The sequence below is a fragment of the Sapajus apella genome, unplaced genomic scaffold (assembly GCF_009761245.1).
Source record: "Sapajus apella isolate SASKATOON/1434 unplaced genomic scaffold, GSC_monkey_1.0 scaffold1, whole genome shotgun sequence".
NCBI lineage: Eukaryota > Metazoa > Chordata > Mammalia > Primates > Cebidae > Sapajus > Sapajus apella.
In genome coordinates this window covers 5,385,479-5,401,904 of record NW_022436941.1, presented here as the reverse complement: position 1 = coordinate 5,401,904, position 16,426 = coordinate 5,385,479, and the positions used below count along the sequence as shown (strand labels likewise).

Here is a 16,426-nt window from a genome sequence, read left to right as displayed (position 1 = left end):
GGGGTTTCACCATGTTGACCAGGATGGTCTCGATCTCTTGACCTCGTGATCCACCCGCCTCGGCCTGCCAAAGTGCTGGGATTACAGGCTTGAGCCACCACGCCCGGCTGAGTTTTAGTTTCTTAATTTTCAAACAAATTACTCACATAACCAGAAAAGGGAACATACACTTAAATATGCTCTGCACACTCTGAGTTCCCACTGGAGTTTCAACTTCAGTGTTTTTTTCTCTAGCCGTAACCCCATGGCTCCTTAAAATTCTTAATCTTCCCTTTCGTGTGTGTGTGTGTGTGTGTGTGTGTGTGTGTGTGTGTGTGTGTGTGTGTGTGTGTGTTTTTTAATTTAAGAAAAACAGAGTAAGGGAGGGGCTTTGCAGAACACAACAAATGTCCAAGAAGGTACTAGCAAGCATTAGCTGGGTTCTGGCCTGATGTTTCAGTTAGTCTAATGGAGGTGCACTCATGCAAACAAGCAAGGACGTGGGGGCTCCTAGGGCCTTGGAGCATCAAAGAGCCAAGCCTGACTGTCCTCTTCTTCCTGCTCAATTTTTAGCTGTCTGAGTCCAGGATACACTGCAGTGTCCTGGATAGGAAGGTGGTAAAGAGGTTTGGGACTTATTTTCAAGGTAAGTGACAAAGCCAGCTGCAGGCTCTGTCTACCTCAATCTTCTAAGCTTGTAGGATTGCGTCCCACATGAGAAATGCCAAATGAGATGGATGCTGGCTGAAATGACTATCAGTGTAACAGGATATGCTGCTGACAGGAGTGGGCTCTCTCTACTTCTAGGAGATGGGGCAGGGATGGGTTGTGGCCCAATGACTACCACCAAAGGGATATGCAACATCTGACCTGAGTTAGAGGCTGGAAGTCAAACAAGCCAAAACTCAGGATGAGGACAATCACATTGTTAGCCAAAACCAGATGGCAAGATATATTTCTAACAACCATCAATCCTTGGGGTTTTATTTCAGGATGTAGTCAAGCCCAAGGACTGGCCTCATCCAGTCAGTAAAGTGGCTATAAGATCACTCATAGGACCCTGCTTCTTCCCCAGGTCAGGAGCTGGCTCCATAAACTTCACAAGGATTGGCCAAGTACCTACAGGCAGCTTCAAACTGGTGCATCTGCTATCAGAGGACGCTGGGTGTCTATTAGAGGAGTATGGAGGCTGTAGTCATTGACAGGAGACAAGAAAAGGAACAGGATTACTGTAGACTCCCTTCCTCTCTCATACTTTACCCCTAATCTTAGAAATAGTTAACGTCTGGGCACTTATGATGTGCAGGCATGGAATAAGGACTTCGCATGTATGTTCTCCTAAGAAACCCTGTGAGACAGCTACTGTGATCCTCATTTTACAGAGTATAAAACCGTAGCATGGAGATGTAAGTGACTTGCCTAAGCCACAAGTAAGAAGTGGCAGCTCTGGCACCAGTGCCCATACTCTAAACTGCCCAGTTCTAGAACACAGTGGACCCCAAGTGGTCCCCAGAGCTGGTCACCTAGGAGAAGTCAGCTCCCTGCTTGAGAAGCACCTAGTCTTAGGTTGGCCCTGCAGCTCAGCAGTCCTCTTAGCAATTCCTGAGCATCCAGACCCCTCCCATCTCTCCCACAGGTACCTTTGGAAGGTAGGAGGCCTGGCCTAGCTACTTCAAATGGGCATCCATGTGGCACACCCCATCACCATGCCTGCAATTGTTGATGCCACCTGTAAGAATCTGGGCTGCGCACAGAGAAGAAAACAATCCCTTCTTAGGGACTTCAGGTGACACCTAAACAAGCAGGGCAGCTCTGGTAACTCATTAAGAAGCATTCTCCAGAAACCCACTTGCAATCCTGTTCCCTGCTTGCAGCATGGGTGGTCCTGCATCATCACAGCCTTTCCCTTGCCTATACCCATGTCTGGACTGGAAGCACTTTGGGGGTGGAGATGAGTTGGTGTGTAGCTATGCCAGGCACATCACAGCTCTCAGCAAGGAGAGCTTGAGTGGGTGGGACTTCCCTCAGATGTCTGCCTTGTGTTGGAGCACAATGTTGGGGTCACATCCTTGACCAGACCCTAAGCTGCCAGAAATCTGGTACTCTAGCTTCTCGAACCTCTCTCTGTAGCTTCCCTATGTTCTGGAAAGGGGCTGACTTGGCACCCAGCAGGCACATCAAGACAGGTAAGTGGTTGCCAGAGCCCCTCTCCCACTTCTTGCAGGGCTGGCTGGCACCTCTCAGGTCTCAGCTGATTTCTCCTCCTCAGAGAAGCCTTCCTTGGCCAGCTCATCTCCAAGCCCCCCAGAAGCCTGGGCCCTCCTTTGACCTGCTTTCACTCCTCACAGCACTTTCAGTCTCTAAACTGACTAGATTGGCTGGCTGTCTCTTTTCCAGACAAGAGTGTGAGCTCCACAAAGCAGAGATCACTCTGCTCTGGTTATTCCTGTGCTCTCACACACAGCCTAGCCTGGTGCCTGGCAGACAGCATGTGGAGTGAATGAGAAGAGGCCTCTAGGGAAACAAAACTGAAGAGCAGAGCAGAAAGAGGGCCTGGATTCATTTCCTTCTCACTCAAGGGCCAACAAAGTTCTAAGTGGGCAGATACCCAGAATGTCTAACATCCATGTGCTCCCACAACTCCGCCCAATAGGCTAAGGGCTGGCCACCTTCTGAGGACAGTCAGTGCGGGTGTGTAGACTGATCTGAGGGGTGGAATAGAGCAGTATTCTCACTAGATATGGCCACAGAATTTGGCTCCTCTCCCATCATGAAACAGGACAGAAGTGACCAAGCAGTGACTAGGCACAGTACTAACTGCTCAGGACATCCTCCTGAGGTCAGTTGAACCTGACTCCATGTTGGGGCAGGCATGATCATGCCCATGTCTCAGTGCCACATGCAGGCAGAGGAAATGCCTCAGATTCAGCCAAGTATAGACCTGCTGGAAAGTCTTCATAAAACTTAAAAATACACATTATTTTTTAAGATACGAGAGCTGATGTGGCTGATGCCAGAGTAAGGATCTGCTCTGAGCTACTTTTCCAGTGATAAGGATGGGCTATCCTGGCCAGTCTCATGCCCTGCTGTGACCTCTCCCAATACCCATGATAGCTGGGGATATGGATGATAGATGTGTGAGCCACTGAGTCAAGGTCTTTAGCCCTCATGAGAATGGACCGCTGGCATACACCTCAGGAGCACTGGGCTCAGATTCAAAACTAGCCATGCCCAGACCAGGAAACCACAGATGTATGTGCAGCACAGGTAGTAGTTGCCACGATATGACAAAGCAATGGTATTCCCCCATCATGCACTCCAAAAAAGAAGAGAAAGCTAGATGGAAGAAATGAAACTGAGGTCGTACTTGACCTAATGATAGTGCCTTTCACCTCAGGAACAGGCATCATGGCATTTGGGAGCCAGGGGCTGCCTGGGTTTGTGTAGCACATTAGCTTTCCCATTATGCTCAAAGCCCCTTTGGCCCTCACAGCATCCTGGAGTTGGAGTAGGGACAGTTGACTCCATTTGAGTTGTAAGAAAATTGGGGTCCGGAGAAGTTAGGTGACTCCCTTTAGGTCACACAGCATGTACACTAACCAGGCAAGAACTAGAATGTCTTCTGCTTCCTATCTAGCAACTTCTCCCAGTCTCTCTGGCTGGCTGCCAATGTTATACATAGCTTTCCTGTGTGTGTCGCCTAAGTTCTGGGCTTGTTTCCTCATCCACACTGAAAAATCATGCTTAGCTCACATTAGCAGGCCTGCCACCTATAAGTGTTTGCTAAGCAGAAAGTCAAAAGTCCCAAAATATGTACAAATTCTTAAATCTAACACTATTACGTTTCATGCCCAGATGCCTTCAACAGAACACAAAAACTTTACCTTCCTGATGACTGTGTTTGCTATGGGGAAACCCTTGACCTTGCCTTACTGAGAGAGCTGGGAGTGCACGAAGCAACCCAGCTCTTCCGCTGCCTGGATGTATCACTTTGGGAGAAGCACCCTGTCTTGCTGAGTTGCCCCTTTCTGGCTGTAGCAGAGGTGGCTGCAAGAATCAGAGTACTCTTTCCTGGCACCTACTGACCCACCTGATCACGTCTCAAGCAATACATAGTAAAAGCATTACCACAGGACAGCAGGATTTGGGTCCCTTCTCAACCACTTACAGGTTGTACACAAACCCCAGAAAAGTCCTTTATGCTTTGAGGCCTGGTTTTTCCATCACTAAAAATGGGGGTAGTCTCCCTCCCTTCCCAGCTGGCTTCCCACAAGTGCTATGAAATCACAAATAAAATTGTATCTGTGAACAGGACCAAGGACCCCTTGGAGAGATGGCTGAGTCCAACACTGGGGCAAGGGAAGTCCAGGGTGAGGTTGGAATATCTTACTGTTTTAGAAGGCAAGGAAATATATGGAAATTGATGGAGACATGACAAAAGGACATCAGAACCAGCTTGAAGATCAAATTTGAGGTAATGTAAGCATTAAAGTTAGTAATAACTTACTAAATTTTAAAAAATCTGTGAACCAACATTTATAGTTCAAAAAACAAAAAAAAAAAAAAAAAAAAAAAAAAGAAAAGGAAGGGCACAGGGAAAGCTTTTATTACAGAAGAATGCCAACTAAGAAATACAGAAATAAAAGAAATTTTTGAAATCACTATTTTATAACCACCAAGAAATGAAAAAAAAAAAAACCCACTATTTTATAACCACCACTGTAATAACAGATTCAGGTAAAATCATCAAGGATTGCTGAAGTCACTGGGTGAAATATCACAGTCCAGGATGTATAGAAATCCAGCAGATACCACCTTAACTGAATGAACAAGCGGAACATCACCAGTGATGGGACAAACCAAGTCAGATGCCTCCAGACATGACGCACAGAGATGGTAGCATCTCTGATACCATTCTCCTAAGAAAATGCTCATCCTACATCTAATCCTAAAACCAACCCAGACTGGAGGACATTCTGCCAAACAACTAGCCTGGACTCTTCAAAAGTATCAATGCCATGAAAGACGGTTTTAAAAACTGGAGAGCTGTTCAAAATTAAATAAGACTAACAAACTGGCAGTCAAATGCAATGTATGATCCTGAAATGGATCCTGGATCAGGAAAGAAAACAAACAAAATTATCAAGGACATTATTGGGACAACTGAGGAAATTTCAAAATGGACTATATAACAGCCAAAAATAAATACAGAAATATCCACACGTATGCCCGCATGCACACACACAAGTGAGGGGAGATAAAGTAGATGAGGCAAGATGTTAACAACTAGAAAATCTAGGTGAAAATGTTCCTTGTATTCTTCTTGTAACTTTTCTGCAGGTTTGAGATATTTCAAAATAAAAGAAACAAAAGTGGTCTTTGGAGAACTATAAGAACTGTCCAGGTTGACTCAGGCACACTCACCTGTCAGGTATTCCAGGACGGCAGCCATGTACACTGGTGCCCCTACTCCAATTCTGTATTTGGGGTGGCCTTTCTTGATGTACCGCAGCATCCGCCCCACGGGAAAGATGACTCCTGCTTTGGCAGACCGGGACGTCTTGGTGGACTTCTTCTTCCCACCGCGGCTCGACATGACGGTGATCTTGGAGGCGGATCAGTGAGCACACTGTGAAGGCAAGAGGCACACTGGTCAGGGTAGCCGGGGACAGCACGTGTCCCCTTTCCAGGTACATGCCGGTCCCCTGGAAGGAATGAGGTCTGCCTGCAGATGCCACTGCCTGCAGCTGTGTGGCCCTCCAAGTCCACATGATGCACTCTGCTGGAACAGTTTGATCTGTGAAGGGAAAGGCTTGGCTCTGCATAATTTATACCATGACATTGATTTTATTGGCCACTTCTATTTAAATGTTACACTGACAATGACTGCTCTTAAGTGCCTTGCCATTATGCCACATGATCAAAACGAAAATGGGATTTCTTGGCCACATTCTATACACTTGTTTAATAATTGCATTTTCATACACTTGAGACCAGGGCTGATAAATTTATAGAAGGCTTAATAAAAGAAAACTATGACACTTGCCCCTAGAAAGATGATGTAAAGGCAGGTACCTAGATTCTCTGATGAAAGCAGTATCTCTATCTTATCATTCTTCTTCTTTTTTTTTTTGAGATGGAATCTCGCTCTGTCACCAGGCTGGAGTACAGTGGCGTGATCTTGGCTCACTGCAACCTCCACCAACTGGGTTCATGCGATTCTCCTTCCTCAGCCTCCTGAGTAGCTGCGACTACAGGTGCATGCCACCACATTCAGCTCATTTTTGTATTTTTCGTAGAGACGATGTGTCACCATGTTGGCCAAGATGGTCTTGATCTGTTGACCTTGTGATCCACCTGCCTCAGCCTCCCAAAGTGCTGGGATTATAGGCATGTGCCACTGCACCTGGCCTATCTTATGATTCTTTATCTGTGAGAGGCAAGAACACCTTACAGGAGTCAGTACAGTATACAGCCAGGTTGCAGTAAGAGGCAACCTGAACACTTCCACTCTGCCAGATGGGCCAATCTTTAGAGAAGAGAGAGAGGTGTTTTTCCTTCCTTGCTTCCAGTCCCCATCCAAACAGCTACCCAGTCAAGAGGAAAGCCCTCCTCTACACCTCTTGTGAGCTCTTTATCTCCACCCCCAGGATGAGATCCTGGTCATCACTATTTTAATCAAGTGGTCACAAATGTCTCCTGAGAATGTCTCCATACCACAGCTCCCTCTCCTCTAATCCACCCTCTACCCCATGGGTGGGGCAATCTGGGTACACATACAACTGAACATGCCCTGGCCTGAAAGCTTTCTGTGGCTGCCACAACTTTCAAGACACAACCAGGACTGTTCGCCTGCCACAAAATGCCCTAGAAATCTAGGCCTGGCACACCTGTCCATTTTTGCCTTGGGCCCCTTGTGGTCTAAACTTGAACACAGGGAGCCAGACAAGGTTCCCCCCAAATGCTCCTCCACTTCTTTTCTCCCTGCCTAGGCAGTGGCTATTCCCTTTGTCTGGGACCTCCATTATCCCTCACGCTTGCCTCTGTCCTCTGCCAGTCTTCCCAAATGTTGGGATCTGGCCGTTCCATCCTCAGGGCCCCATGTGCTGCACACCACAGCATCAATGTACATGGGCCCATTCTCCCATCAGACTTCAGGCAGGTGGAGGGGTGCCCCTAACTGTATTCCTAATGTAGTGCCACCTAAGTTCTCAAATGTTTACTAAGAGCATCCTGTTCATTTATGCATTCACTTCAGGAACTCTGCCGGGCAGATGTGGTCCCTGCGGAACTGGTGGGAAAAAAGACAATAAATAACCCCCTAGTCATTTAAAAGATAAATGTGATGTACGCTTCAAAGGGCCAGTGTTGGGTGCTGGGAAAGGGTAAATGAGGGGACTTGGCCTGTTCTAGAGCCCCCTAAAGTCCTACAAACATGCATGCTCACTGAACAATTGGGCAGGTCTCCCATGTATTGGTAAATTGAGGTCAGGCTCCATGGGGTTTGGGGCCTTCTGGCTTCAGCAGTCGATGCTGTGACCACTGGAGGCCACAGGAATAGGAGTCCCTGATACTCTGATGCTCCATCTATACTAGGGACAGTGTCAGGACATGCCATGGTCCACACTTAACAGCTCTCTGACCCCAGGAGCATCTCAAATCATCTGCCTGACAGAGATGGCTGTGAGGGCAGCAGACAGAATTCTGGGCACTCTGGGGCTGCTGTGGTGAAGGCCCTGGTTCTGGAGTGATGTTAGAAGAGTAAAGGCCCCTGTCATGAGCACCCTGTCAAGGTGACCAAGTCTTAACTGCTCACTGAGGGCTAGAAAGACCCAGAAGGGTCTAGGTTTTTCTGAAACAATTAGTTGGATCCATTCCTTGCTGTGATGAGCTTCATTTTAAAACATTCCCTGCAAAAAGGTGCTTGTGCTCACTCTGGGCAGGAAATGGTATGTGTACATGTGTATGTGCCTGTGTTTTCAGGGAAAGCTGTCATTGGGTTTCCGAACAGTCTTTTGCTTTACTACAAGTGTGTTTCACAGACCAACAACCTGATGCCTTTGGACTAAGAGCTTTTAAATTGGAATATCTCCCCTCTTTAAGCAAGGGAAGCCTGTGGTCAGTGATGATTAACAGCAGCTCAACCCTTTTTCCTACTAGAGCACAGACTTCAGCTTTGTTCACCAGCTGACCCACTGGGCACGTCTGGGGCTGCCTGTGCGGGAACTGGACAGTGCTCTTCTCCAAGGAGGAGCCGTTAGCACTCAGGGACCTGGCAGGTCCTAGGTGCACTGACTCCTTTAAAAGTGATGCTCCTTGTCTTTCCCTTCTCTGACTCTACCCGAGTCTTTACATCAATATGCCAGTGACTCCAAGGTCTCTATGCCAGTGCAACACCTGGCTGCTGAGCCTCAGAGCTCTGTTCTAACTACTGATGGCCAGGGCCCATTTACAAGTCCCACGGGTGCTTTGAACTCTTCTGGGTCTCTCAGCCACATCACTGGCAATGCCATGTACCAAGCTAGCCAAGCAGCAGTCACCTGGCCCTAACTTCTTTGCCCACCCCACAGCACCCAAGCATTAGCCAAGCTCTGCTAAACCGCCTGCAGAACCTCTCAGGCCTCTTCTTTTCATCCTCCCTGTGTTGGTTCAGTCTCTTTACTTCTGACCTATTCTCACTGCACCAGTCTTTATCCATGGACACAAGAGGCAGCTCTGCCCACTCTGATGATTCCCCATTGGCCTGAGCTCCTACGCTAGCCACAAACAGCATCCTTCAGCCTACTTCCGCAGCACTGCTTCCTGCCACCCCTGCCCTGGCTCATATGCCTCAGGCCACCCCTGACTTCCTGAGCCTGTCACACTGTGTTAAGGATGTCTCTGAACATGCAGTTCTTCTGTCTGGAATGCCTTTGTCCTCTTGTCAACTTGCTAAACTGACACAGCCTCCCTCTGCCATGGAGACTTTGTGGATGTGACCACAGCCTAGAATTGCTCACTGCACCATGTTCCCATGGTATATATCCCAGCACATGCCTCTCCAACTCGACTGAACTGCAAGCCACTCGATGTGAGGCACTGTAGTCAACTCATCCCAAGAAAGGCCTGAAATATCACAGCTCCTCTGGTGCCACCCTGCTGGCAGAAGAACTTCACTTCTCATTTCGAGTCAGGCTCCTGTCCAATAAAGCAGCCTCCCCACCAATGGGGTTGTCTTGCAGAGATTCTGTTCTTTACCCCTCCCCATGTTCTTCCTGCACTTCTAACTATAGTTCCCCAAGCTGCAGCCACAGCTATGAAAGAATTCTGACTAAGCTATGAAGGCTCATGACATCTAGCAACATGTGGTGGGTTTCAAAATACCCTCTGGAAAATCACATCATAGTTGTGCAGTCTCTGATAAACCCATGTATGTGCGAGGTCCATCCTGCTCTTCCAAGCTCTATGCAGGTGTGGGAAGCTCCAGTCAGGCACGCATGATGAGGGGGAAAGTGACTATGAGGCCAATGACAATTGAACATTATGATTAATAACTAGAAGTCCAAAGCCAGACTGACCTGATTATAACCATGGCTCTGCCACTTACTGGCTGTGTCTTTTTGGGCAAGTGATTTAACCCGTCTGAACCTATTTTCTTATCTTACAAGTGGAGATGATGCTAGTAAGGGCCTCAAAGGGTTGGTGATAGAAGCGAACCAAAGCATCCATGTAAGGGCCTGATGCTCACTCACTGAGAAAGTGCTCTGTAGTTAACAAAAACAACAATCTGTATAAGATGAAAGAAAGGCCATCCTCTTGCAGAACAGATCTTGGACATTTGCACTGAAGATACTGCTAGCTGCTGTAACAGATAAGTCTCTACAACTTATTTCTTCTACTGAAAAGTCCAAAATGGGTTTCTGTGATTGGCTGGTGCTTCTCCTCCATATAGTGATTCATGATGCCTCCCATCTTGTGACTCTGACATCTTCAATGCATGATTCCCAGGGTTGCATGGAAAGAAAAAGGTCATGGATAACAGTCTATGAGGGTTTTAAGGGGCCAGACTTGAGGTGGGGCACATCACTTCTGATCATGATCCATCAACTAGAATTCATTCATGTGGCCACAGCTAATTGCAAGAGCGTTTGGGAAATGTACTCTGGCTATTTACTCAGAAGAAAGAAGGAAACAACCAGTCTCTGTCACACAACAAACCAATCTGAACACTGACCCTAACGCCAGAATGAGTGACCAGCCAAAACCCGTTGGACCCTGTTTGACCCATATTCTGCATCCAGCCTGGTCTGAGAAATAGGTAGCCCTACATCATGGACAAAGCAGCTTCCTAAGCACTCAGCATCTCTGCAGGGCAGTGAAGATGGTCACAGGAGACAGCTATACTATCTGGTCAAACTGACAAAGATGTGTTCTTCCTTCAGTAAACCAGGAGGCTTCACTAATGTTGATGGCTCTGCATGCTTTGAAGACAGTGATAGGTCCTCAGGCAACTGAGGACTAGCTTGACTGCCCTTTTGGCTGTTATCAGGGTAGAAAATGAAGATTCTGTGGTTGATCCTGAAGGGATCTCTGTGGTCTTTATTTCTGCAACTCCTCCAATTACAAATCAATCACAATAAACATTAACCTTGTTTACAGAACCTCAAAGCTTACCCAAAGACAAACTTTTGTAGAGGAGCTGTATGGAGAGATGAGTTAGACTAGAATGAGAAGCAAGAGTTTGACCACAGTCCCCTCAGCAATCAAGATGTGAATGGAACAACGCAGTCTGTTCTTGTAGCACAGGGCTAATTAGAAGGCTGGCTATGTAGACCCCATAAATAAGGTGAACATGAGAACAATAAGCTGTGTACTACTAGGAGGGGCAGTAGGGGCAAGGAACCAAAGTACCATGGAGGCCCTGCCACACCCTCCTATCCCTCCCCAGCAGGCATCCTAACAGGCTACTGCTCCCTGCACTGCAAAACACCCTCATTCCCTTTGGCACTTTCAGCACATCCAGCATGCTCAGTCTGGACACTGCTGTAGCCCTTTGTCTAGGGTAATCCTGCCTAGTGGTCCCAATGCCTTCTCTGGCGATGGTCCATCAAGGTGCTCCTTCCTCTGCATTCCTGCCGTGCTCATGCCTTCTGTCAGTCAGTCTAGTTTGGGGCAGCTGCATGTCCAGACTCCAACCTTGTGCACAGGCCCTGCTGACCTCCAACCCATCTCTATTTGCAGCAACCAGAGATCCACCAGGATGAATCTCTCCCTCTCAGTTCCCTCAATGGATATGTCAGCTGCAGCCCCAGGGCCTAGCTAAAAGTGCCTCACAATCTCCCTCAGCCTGCCCCTATTCTTTAATATACTCAATTATTCTTCTCAGTGTTATGTATAGTACTATGCAAGTGCAGTTTCCAGCCCTTCCTTCCATCATGATTGCCAGCCACTCTAGATCCCATTTACACATAAATTCTGAAACCAGCTATCCCATTCTTAACACTCAGTTCACTGTATCGTCCTTGCCTGTGTACCTGTCTGTTTTGATGAAATGAACCAATTTGCTCTGCACATAACTGTATCTCCAAGCACCCACTACCCTGTCTGGCACCTGGTAGACACTCAAATGCTGGCTACACGGTAGCTGATTCGTTGGCACTGACAGTAGATGGGGTTCCCTTGAGAAAGAAGAGGACAGCATTTCCAAAGGCCACAGGACTTGGAGCTATGGCTAGTGGGACACCAATCAGGGACCTTCTCTTGGGCCATTCATGTACATACACTTAGCAAAATCCCTATGGGAGCCCAGACACTCAAAATTCAGGGAGCTTGTGGAACTACCTTGGGGATTCTCAGGAAAGGAACACTCCAGTTGCCCTGACAGTTGGGCATAGATCACACAGAGGCCTTATGACTCTGTGACACTTCTATGGTTCCAGTGACCTCTCTTCCTGCCTCTGGCTCAGTATCCTAGACTGCAAGAAAATACTTACCTTCCTCACACCTATAAGAGACTGACTCCTGTTAAAGTTTCAGTACAGGAAACCCTTAAACAATCAGGAAACTCATGAAACCACTGGAATAGTTAATCATGAAGTATTTTATTATCTAAGCAATGAATACATGCATATTGATCCCATGCAATATTGATTAGAACTGCTGGGGAGTTGCTTGTCAAAGAGCCCTATCTTCAGCCCCTGAGAATAGAGGAGCCTGAGCTATCAGTGCTTAAATCACTGTTGAGAAAGAACTGCCCCATCTGTTCTGGCAGCTGTATAAATGCCTGCATATCCACATGCATTTGTCACCTTCCCATCAACTCCAATCACAAAGGCAAACCTGAGACACTTAATTCTGAAGGGCAGGACACTAATCCTGTTTACAGCATTCTTTTCCCTATGGCATCAAATGATTAACGGTGTCAACCGCTGTCATGTCCCCAGAGGCATGTGGATATACTACACAACCATTGCTCACAGAGCTGGGGTTCACAAGCTGCACTCTGATTGGCTTGGATCAGAGACCTGTTCTTGTACTCTAGCCAATCAGGAAAAATATCTTTCTCCATTCATAAAACACCACATCATAAAGTGAGCCAGATGATTAAAGAACCTGCAGTCCACTCTCAGTGAACTAAGGGATTGCAAACAGAAGAGACAGACCAACTGAGATAGTAAATAAATTGTAAGCCATGTATTTTGTTCCAGCAGACCTGCCTTACTCCTGTGTTAGATTTTCAGTGGCAGGGAGAAACAAAACACAAACACAACTGTCATTCACCACAGGCAAGAGATAGTTTTGGGGAAGCCAGTCTGGGGTTGAAATTTCACCTCTGCAAACCCATTCCTTGATGTGCTTCCCAGAGATGCACTGAAGGAACTGTGCAGCTTTCTACATTTTAACAGCAAGTCACTGCCTGCCTACTTTACAAAAACACTTTCCTACATATTCCTCTCTCTTTTAAAGGTTGTGCCAAACTCTCAGATAACCAACCAGTCTAATATAAGGCCATTTAGAGAAAAGTTAAAAGTGTGGGCTTCAGAGGGCAGGACTCTGATCAGGCTTCGCATGTAGAATCCACTCAGTATTTATTGAGTAGACGTGTTCTCAATAAGAATAAAAAGAACACCTGATCCTGTCTCTCTCAGGCTTAGAACCCTTCAGCGATTCTTATTGCTCTTAGGATACAGTGTGGGTCTGCCCAGGATCCTTTGTAATTTGTCCTGTTTGTCCCTCCCTGAAGCCTCATCTGACTCCCCACCAGGACTTAGTCATCCCGAGCCTCTGGCAGTTCCCCATGTAACCTCTGTCCTTTTCTTCTAAGTTGCACACATGTGGTTCCCCAGGCCTCAAACACTTGTCCCCACCTGCCCTCCTTTGCCCAGCCAACTCCTACTTGACCTTTCCATGTCAGATAAGGGCTCACTCCTGGCTAGGTTACTGTCCCTGCTGGGGGCTACTTGGGGCCTTCTGCATTGACCTCACAACAGCCACTTGCCTGCCTTCTCTCTAACGTCAGCTCCCCCAGGGCAGGGGCTAGGCATTTCTTAATCATGGCTGTGTCCCCAGTGCCTGAACAGGCGCTAATTCTCAGGAAATATTTATGGAAAGACTGTGAGACACTGACCTGACAGGTTTGGTCCAAGCAAACAAGCTATACAACTCTTAGGAATGAAGGGTTGACTCACTCAGGTTCATCTGTAATCGCTGGGGCAGGGTCCAATAGACCTCTAAATCTACAGAATGTGGAAAGAACCCACAGACAGATCTGAGCATCACTCACTCTGCCCCTTCCTAGCCCATGTTCTGGGAATGGGGCTCTGAAAAGCCTGTCACAAATCCTTGGGGAGACTCAAATTAGAACCAGAGGCTGTTGCAATTCTGATGAACACCACAAAGAGAGCCTTGTTGGGTTCTTCAGCTTGAGGTTTCCAGTTTATGCTTTTAAATAAATCTCCTTTAGGTGACTTGGGGCTGCATTGGCTCTGAAGGCAGGTCCCAGAACACATGCACTCTGAGCTTCTCAATGGGGGAAGGAAGGAGAGGCGCTCCTCAAGTTCTCCTCTCTCAGGCACCAGAAGAAACAGCAGATGGAGATGCACCACTCCCTGACACTGGCCCATTTGGTAAAAACTAAACCAGTGGCATGGCTGCGTATTAGAATGCCACATGTGAAGTTCCAGACAATTCTCAAAGTTTAATAAAATGTGAGTTAAATTATGCCTCCTTCTAAAGGCCTCACCTCAAACAACTTTCATTTACACACCCCTCTTAATGCCTTATCCAGGGATCAGCATTAACAATGGTAACAGATCAAAACCAAAGAACAGACTGGAGCGATTTCTCTCTCCTTGTAAAACTAGAAGGGGGGAGAATTTGAAGTCTTTCAAGAGTTTTGTTGTTGTGTTTAAGAAAAAGTAAGTTTAAAAACATATGCTTCCTCATCGGAGAGTCTCTTGTGCAAGACCGAGATGCTGCTGCCCAACTTTGTTTAAATGTGTACAAAGGGTATTAATTCCAGTTGCAGGCATGAGGTGTCTATTCAGAGTTAACACTTCTGACAGCAGGCTAGTAGCCTAACGTTGGCCTGCAGTAGGTGAATTCCACCTAATTTACAACTTGAGTCTCCCACTCAAACCTAAGACTGTTAAAAAATGCCCGACTCCCTGGAGCAGGGAGCTTCGGAACAAAGCACTCCCCCTCACTTTAACGGTAAAACCTCAAACCACAAAGGTGGAGGAAAAGAGGGAAGCTAGCAGGAGTGCCCCCTTTGTCTATTCTTATGTGCTGTTTACTGGGTCATTAAAATCTTACAAGGACTTTATAGTCACCGTAATTGTCAAATTCAAGGTTTGTCCCAGTTGTTTGTACAGAAGTCTCTCACTTTCAAACTCAGAAACATTTCCCCTAACATCTTGTCTAAAAGAAGCTTTCAAGCAAGGTACTGACCAGCTCCTTGAGTGATCTGTGGCCCCTGCAGAAGTGGGGGTGGGGAGCGCCATGTCGCACACCTGTTGTCAGGTGACACTGCCAGCAGCATCCTGCGCACTCACCTCCCCACTCCACCCCACCCCCAGCGAGGCTCTTTCCTGCTGGCTTTCTCCACCCAGGGAAGCCTACAGCCTTCCGGAGTTACCTTAAAAAACAAAACAAAACAAAACCCTTCCTACCACAAAGCAAACAAAAGGCTGATACCGAGACCATCGGGAGCAGCGGGGGTTCCCGTGGCCCCTTCTCCAACCCATCCTTGTACCACCTCCCCGACCCGGTCCCCGTTGCAGCCCGGCTTCAGTCCCGTGAGCAGCTCCCGCCCTACCTTCCCTACAGATAGCGAGCCAGACGCCTACCCCTCAGTCCCCCAAGGTTCGGGCCCGACTTATTGTGCCCTGGCCAGCAACTCGCGGGCCGGCGGGAGCCTCACCAAGTACAACTCCGCGCACAGCAGCTCCCGGGCGCCCAGGCCCAGGCCGGCCGGCCGGCCAGCCAGCCAGCGTAGCCGGGCCTCCTGCGGCCTCGGGCCCGGCCCGTGGGCCCGGCCCGTGCACCCGCCCCAGGAAGGGTCGCCAGGGGAGGCGCCAGCACTGCCTTTTCCCCACAAAAGCGCCCAGGCGCGGGCAGGGGATGTGTTTCGAAGAGAAGTTGGTTTCCGGGTTTATTTTTTGAACAAAACCAAAGGGAATCCCGCGCCGCCCGGCAGGGCCTAGGAGGGCGTCGTGCGCGCGCGAGGACCCGGCGTGGGCCGCGAGGAGCCGGGCGGCCCGAGCCCGGCCGAGCGACACCTGGGTGTGCGCAGGCCGGGCCGCTCCCCGGCACTCGCGGCCGGACCCAAGCGGCGGGGACAGGGCGTGCGGCAAGGGGGCCCCCGCGGCACTTACGCGGCGGCGGCAGCGGCAGCTGCAAGGTGTCTCGGCTTGAGCCCTCCCGGCCGCTCGCGCCTTTTCTCTCTGCGCTCCTCGCTGGCCCGCCCGCCTCTTCGCTTCCCGCCCGCACGGCCCGCGCTCGCCCCCTCCGCCCGGCGCCGCTGCCGAGTGAACTGGAACCAGTCCTCGCGGCCGGCTTCCCACAATGCACAGCGCGCTGCTCGTCACATCCCATCTCTGCCCCGCGCGTCCGGCCTCCGCGCCCGCGCCGCCCGGCGCTCCGGCCTTGACCCCGGGCCCGCGCCCTGCCCACTGACGCCGGCCGCTGCGCGCCCAAGCACCCGCCCGCGCCCCGGACGCGAGGTCCAACCCGTGACCCCTGGGGCACCCAGAGCCCAGTCCTTGGGAAGGGCCAAGTTCTTCCCTCGAGAGGCGCTTCTCCAGGGCGCGTCCCAGCCTCTACGTCTCGAGTGAGCGCCTGCTGTGTGCCTGGCCCTGAGCACGGGACTGTCGCCGCCACCGCATCGTTAGGAACCTTCCCACTAACTCAGTGAGGAGGCACGACGGCGGTTACCCGGGATCGCGATCCTTCTTCCCTCCCCAGTCAA

The 16,426-nt window shown here is 49.1% G+C and overlaps 1 protein-coding gene across 9 annotated transcripts in view; it reads right to left on the bottom strand.

Moving 5' to 3' along the window:
• Positions 1-16,106, bottom strand: part of LOC116529369 (core histone macro-H2A.1) — a 65,476-nt gene extending 49,370 nt beyond the window's left edge. For 4 of the 9 annotated variants that reach the window (XM_032247273.1, XM_032247594.1, XM_032247514.1 and 1 more), the window contains exons 1-2: positions 15,834-16,106; positions 5,404-5,608 (exon numbers count right to left, since the gene is read on the bottom strand). In XM_032247273.1, coding sequence (XP_032103164.1) covers positions 5,404-5,575 — 172 coding nt within the window. In that variant the 5' untranslated portion in view covers positions 5,576-5,608; positions 15,834-16,106. Of the gene's footprint in view, positions 1-5,403; positions 5,609-14,907; positions 14,924-15,822 lie in introns of those variants that run through there. The other 5 variants (XM_032247194.1, XM_032247584.1, XM_032247435.1 and 2 more) reach the window with 2 other exon arrangements.
• Between the last annotated feature and the right edge of the window lie 320 nt (positions 16,107-16,426).